The following is a 10,788-nucleotide window of genomic DNA, read 5'->3' on the forward strand; positions in this document are numbered from 1 at the left end:
ATCTTAATATCAGATGGGAAGCAGTGAGGTCGAGCAGCTGTTGCCAGGCAATAATAACAATATGTCAGATATTACCTTGGAAACATTTGAGAGTATCTCAAAAATCTAGAGGACTGATCCAGATGAATCCTTCCAGAACCAGTGTGTTTAGCTCTCAGATGCTGTATTAGATGCTAATCAATCTCAAGTGAATTATAGCGACTGTTAACCTTGTTAGCTAGTTTTCCTTGTTTTGAATTATTCCTGAGTGCAGAACACAGCCTGATGCAGATTTAGATCAGAACCTCTTCTGCGACGAGCCAGAAAGCTCTAAAACAACCGAACTGAGGAAACCCGACTAACTTGTTGAGATATTGAGATCAAGGCACAAAAACACCACATTAGCAGCCGTTTAATGAACCTTTAACGTGCTGTTACATAATATTTGTGCTGTTTGGTGTGTTTAACAATCCTATCCAATTATTGATGCTACGACATATTAACAGGTGTAGAACCCTTAGAACATGTCTTTATTTGTCATGTAAAGTCCTTAAAACATGTTATAACATTATTATAACACAGTCACAGTGATGACAGTAAAGCTTATAATCTTTATTTTTACTTTGTCTTTGGAAATAACACATATTGCCAATCAACAGCCTCGTCTTTTACAAAAGTAATAGTTTCAGTAGAAAACAGTATCATACATGTGTGCGGTGGGGGGCATGACTTAAATCATATTCATTGCACATCTTAACAATTATAAATTAAAGACAATACACATGGAGTATTTACAGGCTGTAACACCGGTTAACATGGATGTCCTTGAATATATTGGTGCCTCTAGTTATAAAGCTGTCTCTGGGATCAGAGCGAAGGCTCCGCCAACACGGCTGTCAACATCACACACCCTCCTTTGTTAGTGGGGCATTAGAAATGGTTTCTGACCTTGGGGTTGCTATTGTATGGTCACTGTTACTGGTTCTGACCGAGCAAACGGAGGCCCATTTTTACTGCTAGCGCGGTGCTAGCTCGGTGGGACCAGGGGCTCGCTGACAGAGCAACATAGTGCACAAACACGGACAACACAATGCTGCCGCTTGGACGACGGAAACTCGGCGGAGAGCCGAGTTCGATTCACACGTGCATCAGGGTTGGAGCAACCGGAAAGAATCGGGAATATAAGATTACCGAACCGAAGGCAAGAAAAACGCAAAAACCCTCCTGGAACCAGAACGGATGGGGGAACATGGATTAGTCTGATCGTTGTGTTGCTCAGTATGTTTTTTATGACAGGGAAAGCTGTTGGCCGTCTGGATTTCCTTCACTCTCCACCAAATCTGCCATCAGGACGGAGAGTACATCCCCTCCGACAGCCATCCAGTTACCACGGAATCAAGTCAGGAGCTTCCTGTCCTGTTATCCTTCCATCCAGATGCTACGCAACTCTACACCCATCTGGACGGGACTCTGTGCCAGCTCTCCCCACCAGACCTTTTCACTGGGCCTGCTGGCGCGGCCCTCAACATCTGGTTTTGCTGTAATCATCTTACGTTCATTCAGAGACAGTGAGTGACCATCAGCTCTTCTGAAGACGCCAGAACTGCGTCACAGCAGCCACGCTGGCGTCCTCCTGATCAATGATCTGAACTCGCGTTCTGTGACTATTATTCACTGGACAAAGTGAAACGCTTTAGATAATCTGCAGGCACAAAGGTCAAAGAAGGAGTGTTGTCATTGTTTGAGAACTATGTTTCAGGAAACATTTGGAAATGGGTTTTCTGGCTGGCCGGCCAGTCACCTGGTCCTGCTGCGTGTGACACCACTGACTCTCTTTGTCAAGCTGGAGGGACGGATAGAGGGATGAGCAGAGGTTACAGAGGTTAATGGTAAATAAGCCAACCCGAATCAGTCCCTCACTCACCACCCCACTCCTCTCCCCTCCCGGGCCTTTCATGGCTGCTCATTCTTTAGTCCCAGCCGTTGTCCTTAATCATGTGGGCCAGCTCGATGATGAACTTGCCCTCTTTATACTTCTGGCTGCTCTCAAAGGCGTGTTCCTGCGGGGCACAGCGCAGGAGCGAGACTTCTTATTTCCCATTAGAGAGACAAACGTTTACACATTTGACGGAATAAAACTGGATATCGGTACAGGAGACATTCAGTTTTGAGGTTTCCCATTAAAGAAATGAATATAACATTTTCAGCATAGCTTTAAATGCCTTTAAATACCTTTAAAAGACAACATGCAAATGGAATAAACTGGAGAGTAAACAGAGAAATAACCACTGGGAAGCTGGAACTCCCGCTTGCTGGCGTTGTCACTGTAGATCATTTAATCAAGATAATGTTTTACTGTCTTAACGGTCCCTCATAGCTTCAAACTGGCCCTACGCTGCGGCCTGATGCTAATTATTTTAATTACTTCATTATTCAAGTGTTTTTTGGCTCTTCGCATGGAAAATGTCTACAACAGGCTAATCCAACAAAAGCGATCAGCTAGAATATCTGCGGCTTCAACGGAGGGTTCCTGGACTGATTTAGTCTGGGTTAAACGGCGCCAGTCAATTTTATGCAGATTTGGTTCCTTTTTTCATTCATGTTGTAAACATTCTTCATAATGCTCATGTAACCAGAAAGCCATGACCTCTGCAGGCTCCTTTCATAGCTCGACACAGTCTGGTATTGACGAGTCCTCTAGCAGCTTTCAGATGTCAAATCAGATCAGCTGCTGGCTGGGGCAGCGAGGACTTCAGCAACACTCCGCCCAACTGCGAAAGTTTGAGAAAGCCCGAGGAGATCTGGGTTCACCTTGAATCTTTTCTATTCAAGCTAGAAGGAAAATCCCCTTTTTAACCCCTGGACACTCGGTGTCATATTAAATAACAGTCACAACTGTGTTGCCTCAAAGGTGCCCCACATCTACAGTTTCTTTGCAGTAAGTTTCTGTTCTCCAGCTTAAAAAAAATCATGTTTCGGAAAATCCATCGGGAATTTGAGGGTAAGACTTGATCGGAAAGGAAACGAGGGTTGTGCACTCACGTATTTCCAACCCAGGGTGGTCTTGCAGTTTTCGCAGTAGATGTCGGCAACGGCGTGCAACCCTGTGAGCAGGACCCTCTCCTCAGCTGGGCCACACCCCACGTTCACCCTGAGACACAGCCAGACAGTGTGTTGTGTATGTTGTGTGAATGCGTTGGATTGATGCCACCCACACGCTGATTATCACAGAGCTCCGAGGTTCAAGGTGGTTCTGGTCAGGTTGTTTAAAAACACACCAGGACGTTAATGACACCCGATAGAAATAGGAGTCTTAAAATACTCACACCGAGTTGAACAGGTAGGCTCGACCTTGGCTGCCTTGAAACGACTGCAGAAACAAGAACAAAAGCTAATGTGGCTATTTTCTTTGATGTCATAAATGCTCAGAAGTTCCAGGTCTCATTGATTTTAGTACAATTCTGAGGACATCATCACAAAAGTTTTGTGTCACAAAGTCTCCTTGCAGTTTTATTGGACTGGTCCAACAAATTCCAGGTGGGTAACCCTTGCATTACTACATGTTTTCTCTGCTTGATGATCAGTTGGGGCTATTGATCCACTGCCCTTTAAAACAGGCTGCCATCAGGTAGAACTTCAGCCAATTAAAATCTTTACAAAGTGGCTCACTGTTACATTCCTATTTAGGCCGGAGCCGCTGCGGCCACAATATTCTGACTTCAGGTTGTGGAAGAAATTGTGATGATTTACATTTATTATTTACACTATTTAGAAGCAATAATAAAGTTACAGAGCAAGTTCACGCAATTAGGTTGATGTTCTATATCGGTAAAAGTGTTATACATCCTTCCAGGGGGAGACATTTTGTTACCATGTCGACACTTACCTTGGAGATGAGCTCATCGTGGTTGGCTAGGTGAGCTCTGCAGTGGATGCAGCTGTAGGTTCGATGGCAGCTAGGCAGATATGCCTGAAAGGTCTTCGAGCGCGTCATTCTGACCATGGGCGGAGTTGGCGGGCGGTGCAAAAATGGACTGCCAGCCCAGGTCGGCTCACAGGGGAAGCACCGCAACACACAGGTGAGTGCCGTGGTGGGAGCTGGGTAGGGCAGTGAACACCTGAGCAGAGGGATGACAAAGTAACAGAAGTGTTTACACATTTGAGAGAGAGAGAAGAACCTTTACAACCCAAACAGAACACCTAGTTTGGCAGAGTAGCGACAACAATAGCTTCCTTAGCAAAGAGAGTCTGGGAATGCTTGATGCCGACCAACACAAGATGAAGCAACACCCAAATATGGGTGTTGACACTCTCTGACAGTCGCCAAACATTGACTCCATTTGCACGCCATTAATATAGACTCAACACTTTCCATCTGTGCTGCCTGGAAAGGATTCTGGGAATCATCTGGCAAGATGCTTGCCTAACCAGAACTTTCTGGCACCGGCAGGAATACCAAGCATGTTTGTGTTGCTCAAGGCGCCAGGAAGACCTACCTTCATTTGCAAATGTGATATGACGGCACACAACAAGCCAAGAAGCTGGGAGGCCTCAGCTACAGACCAGGGTTAAGAGAAGAGAGACAAACAGTGGGACGAGGGGAGAGAGCGTCGATCACAGAGGACAGCGCCAACTAATGAAAACAACACCTGCAGTGACGTCAACCCATCCTGCGGCTCCAGAATTGATCCATCTAGCCCCAGCTGGTGCTGCATCACCACCGCTCACTAATCTCCAGTGCATACTCATTTAGCTTCTGAGTAAAATAGAAACAAATATATCTAAGTAAAAATATGCCGGTAATCTGAGCAATTTGCATTTCCACTGCACCTAAAAGTTCCAAAAATTAATCAAGAAAGGTTGATGACTGGGGGAGTGGTATAGCAGATGGACCAACCACTAGCTTGTTGGCCATTCTTCCTTAGACACATTTCGAAAACCTGCTGAATTTCTTCCTCATCGAATGCTCTCAAAAAGCATCTGAACTTCCAAAAGATCAAGATGCAAACATACAGTCAAGTGGATTCCACCAGTCAATATTCTCCAGCATGCAACCCCAACCCTCAAGAATTCTGGGTAATCTGACAAATTCTACCCCATGACTCTTTTTCAGGGAAATTAGGGGTTGAGCTAGAGTTTTTCTTCCCCGGTTAGTAACACACCAAGCTTGTTTTTAAGGGGGGTGGCTTCTGTCTTATGGTACACAGGTTTAGGGTTCATCCCACTCATGTTCTCTTGTGTTTTTTTTCCCTTGATGTCTGAATCTTATTGGAATTGACATTTTGATGGGTTAGGGTTTGTCCTCTCTCTGACTTTGCCCTTGAATAGTTTCAGGGACCCGTAGGCCTATATGCTACAGATGATATGGAGGCATCAGAGTAAGGATTCGTCTACTCAGTTATTCTACCAAACTACTTTTTTGCTTATAACTATGTATATCTCTAGAACCACATGTTATGACATTTCATGAGTTTTGTTATGCTGCTACATTGTGGGCACTTCTTTGTTTGTTTCTGTGATGGCATTTTGAAAACAAACAAACAAACAGAATAGAATAGGTATTTGTGACTTCTGGAAAACAACAAAAGAGGATTGGCCTTTTTACTCTTCGGCAATATAATCATTTCCAGTGTCAAACAGAGGCAAATAATGGCTCCTGGGCTTATGAGACAAACTGAAGGACATAAATAAATAAATAACGCAGTGAGCCATGCCCTTGTTTTCTCTCCTCTGTCCTGATGCCAACAGCGTGGGGGTAATGGCACAAAGGCATGCTTTGTACAGTTGTCACAGTTGACCCCCTGACACAGTCACAAACACAAACACACACTAGAATGACATTTTCATCGTCAATTTCATGTTGCCATTTAACCAAAGAATCTTCACCAATGTTGACTGCAAATGTTTAATTATCACTCTTGAGTCTGTGGAAGGAAACAGAAGAACCTAAAGAAAACCTACACAAGAACAAACTCCACGAAGGCCCTAAGAACTCAGTGGTAAAAATGTGAGAAATGTGGAAAAGTGAGCTGAATTGATGAGCATAGCATCTCTGTTCATTGCAACACATCCATCAGTTTCTCAGGGGGGTGAGACCAGTCTTACTGCCCTGTTGGGGCACCAGGGGACATGGTGAGGCTCCACTTCACTGCCTAGGAGCAGTTTATTTATGCTCAAATGAGTGTCTTGCCACGAGAGTCTTGTTGAGAAACAGGAGTTGATTACCTTGATGTGTAATGTAAACTTTGCGGTACGTCTCAGTTATTGTAAAATCAACCATTTTTCACATGCTGATCAGCTTTGGATTGGATGATAATCATATATTACCACACAGATGTGAGGATCAGCAAAACTTTAAATCCACAGCTGTTAAAGATAATACTGAACAATAAGAGAGGCTCTGGAAAGGCAGCTGCAGAAGATACAAATCAGAAAGATGACACCAAGCACAAGGCTGCTGCACTCAACCCAACTAATCGATGACTGTAATAATCAGCCTCTTCAGCAAGAAAGCAATTTCGCATTAGCAACCAAATCTAAGTGATTCCTGCAATTTTTTTGAATACTACTATTGTTTTCAAAGTACACCTCTTCCACCATTTTGCTCACTCACCATAATCATCTGCTGTCTATGAGAGATCTCACCCTCAAATACTGTTAACTAGAATAGAACCACTGCAACACCGTTCCATGGATATTGAGCACTAGCAAGAATGGCATTTATTGGGGCAAGAATGGCCTTTATTGGCCAATTTTGGTGATGGATTCAGATTGTTTTGGTTGCATCCTTGGCAACATCTTGAGGTCCCTGTTGCTGGGGCTGGGGAGAGAGTTGTAAGAGAGCTCCAACTGAGGAAATTTCCTTGGCCATGCCAAGGGATTCAAGGATGAGAGGCATCAAAGACAAGACTCAAACTCCTTCGTGCATTCAACTTGTCCATTGGCCTGAGGTCAGTAACCCAAAGTGAGGTCGGTGGTGTTGCCAACTCACAGCAGAAAGATTTCCAAATCTATGAGGTGAACTGGGCAGCCCAATCCTATACCAGGTTTGTGGGGAAGCTCAACATACAGAACACCTACTGTATGAGTGCCGCAACTCTTTTCTTCACATGAGTAACGGGGCGTAGGGTATTTACGATTGTGAGGAGTACAATGTGGTCATCGGAGGAAGGTAAATCAAAGTCCCAAAGTCCAGGGATATGTCTGATCTGTGAGGGAAAAGGCAGCGGTTGCTGATGAGAGAACTTGCTCTTGGTACAAGTTGGGCAAGCAGCCACGAACTCTTGGACTTGTGGTGGCTTGCTACCAGAATCTCTCTCAGATTCACAACATGGTGCACAAAACCTCTGGGTGCGAAGACAGAGGACAGCTATGTGCCCAATATATAACCTCACCTCATAGCTGGGATGGGACAAGTAGATGTTTGGGTGTAATCAGATGTAATCTCCTCAGTCCTTTGGGTCAGGACTTGGCCCTCAAGGGACCACGTTATGCAGCTCTTCCAGTGCTTGAAAGAAATGCAAGAGTACACCAAGGTTTGCGTTCTTTGACCTGAGTCTGAAAGAAAGGTGGAAATTAAAGTGGGAGAATAGGGCCTACCTTGCCTGAAAGGGGCTCAGCCTCTTCATTAGTCCAGAGTTATTCCAAGTTACGATGGTCTGTCCGCACAAGGAATGGTTGGGAAGTTCCTTTCAACCAGTGCCACATTCTTCCAGAGCCAGCCTGACTGCTAACAGTTCCTGATCATCCACATCATAGTTCTGCTTGGCAGTATACAGGATAGGAAGGCACATGGGGGAATCTTTGAGAGAGGAGGCTTTCTCTGCTGAAGGGGACCAAGAAAAATATGCATTAGATGAGGTATAAGGGTATGGCCCTCACAACTAAATCCCAGAACCAAGTGTCTCTGGAAATTTGTGAAGCCAAGGGAGGGTTGCCACTTATTTGGCTTCAACCATCGGTTACCACCTGTATGTTCCTGAGGTCATTGCCCCTGAGCAATAAAAGTAAGATATGGAGAGATGGTGACATTTGAATAATTGATAACAAAGTAACGAAGTAACTTCTCCAAGACATGGCAGAAATGAGTGTCTAAATCTGCCCCAAAAATAATCCAAATGTTGTTGAAATGATTGAATGTGAACCAACTGAGCATATTGTTATTGAAGGCTTAGTAAACAGCGGGGGCACTAATTAATTAATCCAAACGGTATAATTTTATAATGCCCGCTAGGTGTTGGGTCATTTTTTTCATAGATTTGAATGAGGGTGTATGCATTACAGATATATTTCATTTGGAAAAAACTTTCCCCATGCAGCAGAGGCCCGTGGAGATCAGAGAGGGACGCGGGTAGCGGGTCTTTGTTTTGATGCCATTCAGCCCTCTCGAAACCATGCATGTGCTGAGAGAGCCATTCATCTTGCCTACAAAGGAAAACCCCGCTTCAGTCGGCAAGGAGGAGGGGCAGATAATGCCTGACTGTAGAGCAGCAGAGATGTTCTCATCCATCGGCCTCCTTTCTGGTCCAATCAAGGGCGTTAACAATGATACGGGTTGATAGCACAGTCGTCCACTTGACTGTAATGGTCCCTGGTTACGGGGGAAAGATCTGGAGTTTCCTTGAGGGCAGCCAGAAAAGACTTTGGGAAGCAGGTAATGAAGGGAATGGATTCCCATTCAGAGATCTTCAATGTTGCTCAATGAATGGATGGAACGTGCCTAAGTAACCACTGGTGTCCCAGCACTAGCTGGTAGACCAGCACCTGTTCTGTGTGGCCATCTGAGCGTGTTACTACTACTTACAGTCACTGGGAGCACTGGAGCATAATGGTTTACTTCATTTCACTTGTTGAAAGCTGTTTCACTGAAGGGAGTTTTTAAAAGGTTTTGCTTGGAAATTGAAAGTGAACAGCGAGGTGTTTCTCAGCCTTAGAAAACAAAGACTGATTCCAGAACGCTGGTAAGATCAAGAAAAGTCCTGGTTTGGAACTTGGAATGCAGGTTTCACTAGTAATGTTCGGTAATTCCAGGACTCAGCCAAAACGCTTTCCAGCCTGTGGAGGTGAAGATGGGTTGCCCAGGTGAGTGAGCAGGAGCATTGGGAGGCGATGGCTACAGAGTCATCTAGCCACTGGAGCTGCTTATTGAGCTGGGCCTTCTATATATAGATATGCTTCCCTAGTTTACACTGTTGACCTCTCGACTGCAACGAGGAGGGGACGGATCTCCCAAGTCAGTAATCAGGCCGTTTGCTTACAGCACCACATGAGTCCATGACTGGCCAGACTGCGCTGTCAGAACCAGTTAGGCTCAACTCCAACTCAGAATGCAAAACAACCTATAAGGAGGACTTCAGGGTTTTATAGCAAAGGTTGACCCAGCAGACAAAGCAAGTCAGATCAGTAAATACAAATGAAAAAAGCATTGTGCAAAGATGGGAGCACGAGAATTATACTATACATTTAGAAAAGACTCTTCAGGCTGTTGCAATGCTACCAAACTCTGCAAACACTAGATTTAGCACTTAAAAACAAAACACGCCACAACGTTGCCAGTTGGATGAGAGCTTTCAAGGAGTGCAGCACACAGCTGTTAGCCTGTTGTAGAAGTGTAGTCCACCATCATTCATGCTGTTATAACTAGCACATTCATGTTCATAGTGTGTTGCTCGGATACTAAGTGAAAAGCTGGTTCAAACTGCGAAAAGGCTGCGGCTGTAGGAAGCAATGGGCGTGCGTGCGCGCGCCTCGACGCGTTCCAGTTTGCGTGTGCGCGTCTCTGTGGTGAATCAGGCAGTGGCGCACAAGCTGAACTTTCGTCACCATGGAGCAGAGATGATGGGGATGCCGCGGCCCGATGTTGGAAAACACACGCTTGCGCACGCGGGACACCCTCCCTTCCCTAAAAAGCACCAAAGCAACAGCACCCCCCCCCCCCCCCCCCCAACGCACGACAGCCAGGCCAGCACCACAGGGGAGGATGATGCAGTTACTGACACGTCGTAGAACGCGCACCAGGTTCTGAAATCCGAGCTCAGCATCGCATCCACGCAGGCGACACACCGACCCACGACTGGCACGGAACGCGCACAACTGCCAACATAATCAAGACTATTATCACAGCAGACTAATTCCCGCAAACTGCGCACATACATAGATAGATAGATAGATAGATAGATAGATAGATAGATAGATAGATAGATAGATAGATAGATAGATAGATATCAAAAGACATTATTTTACCTGTGAATAGAATAAAAACGAGTCTCCGCGCTGCCAGGAAAATGCCGCACGTCGTTGTTTTATTTCAGTGCCAAAACAGAGGTCCCTTCAGCATTACTGTCCAGACGAATGCCCTCTCCTCCCTGGTTCGGCCCTGGGAAGTCTTGAAAAGACGCAATGTTTTGACGCGCAATGGTGCCCGACAGAGTTTAGGACACCCGCACAGAGAGAGAGAGAGAGAGAGAGACACACACACACACACACACACAGAGGCACACAGAGAGTGAGAGAGAGAGGCACAGAGAGAGAGAGAGGGAGAGAGAGAGGCACTGAAAGAGAGAGAGAGGGAGAGAGAGAGGCACTGAGAGAGAGAGAGACAGAGACAGGAAGAGAGCGTTCTCTTCTACTTACTTCCGGGTTCGCTTATAAAACGCGGCCAAGCTTTTAATAACAAAAGCACGTGACACTCACAATAAACAGAAATTACATTTCGTCTTAATTTACATCTGTTACCATCTAATATAATAATCTATATAGTATATAATCTAACAATGCCCGCTAGTCTGCAGACTAGTAGACATAACTAAA

The 10,788-nt window shown here is 45.2% G+C and overlaps 1 protein-coding gene across 4 annotated transcripts; it reads right to left on the reverse strand.

Annotated features, from left to right (window-relative positions):
• Window positions 1-344: 344 nt before the first annotated feature.
• LOC101067200 (protein yippee-like 2) lies at window positions 345-10,439 on the reverse strand. Of its 4 annotated transcripts, XM_011618059.2 has the most exons (8): window positions 10,222-10,438; window positions 7,579-7,804; window positions 7,374-7,486; window positions 3,866-4,097; window positions 3,306-3,349; window positions 3,022-3,130; window positions 1,904-2,039; window positions 347-1,822 (listed from the first exon to the last, which is right to left on the reverse strand). In XM_011618059.2, the coding sequence occupies exons 3-7, from the start codon at window positions 7,376-7,378 to the stop codon at window positions 1,950-1,952; spliced, it is 480 nt and encodes a 159-aa protein (XP_011616361.1). In that variant the 5' UTR covers window positions 7,379-7,486; window positions 7,579-7,804; window positions 10,222-10,438; the 3' UTR covers window positions 347-1,822; window positions 1,904-1,949. The 4 variants fall into 4 exon arrangements, with proteins under 4 accessions (XP_029700182.1, XP_029700181.1, XP_011616361.1 ...); XM_029844322.1 differs by lacking the exon at window positions 7,374-7,486 and having other exon boundaries at window positions 345-1,822; window positions 7,579-7,801; window positions 10,222-10,439; XM_029844321.1 differs by lacking the exon at window positions 7,374-7,486 and having other exon boundaries at window positions 345-1,822; window positions 10,222-10,439.
• Between the last annotated feature and the right edge of the window lie 349 nt (window positions 10,440-10,788).

Source organism: Takifugu rubripes, chromosome 11 (genome assembly GCF_901000725.2).
Source record: "Takifugu rubripes chromosome 11, fTakRub1.2, whole genome shotgun sequence".
Taxonomy (NCBI): Eukaryota; Metazoa; Chordata; class Actinopteri; order Tetraodontiformes; family Tetraodontidae; genus Takifugu; species Takifugu rubripes.

What these genes read in the sequence shown, in the direction of transcription:
- LOC101067200 (XM_029844322.1), bottom strand. Translation starts at nt 7,607, where the DNA reads ATGAAGAGGCTGAGCCCCTTTCAGGCAAG. An exon ending in GCCTACCTGTTCAACTCGGT is followed by an intron (nt 3,131 to 3,305) that starts GTGAGTATTTTA and finishes GCTGTGTCTCAG; the next exon opens with GGTGAACGTGGGGTGTGGCC. An exon ending in CCACCCTGGGTTGGAAATAC is followed by an intron (nt 2,040 to 3,021) that starts GTGAGTGCACAA and finishes TGTGCCCCGCAG; the next exon opens with GAACACGCCTTTGAGAGCAG.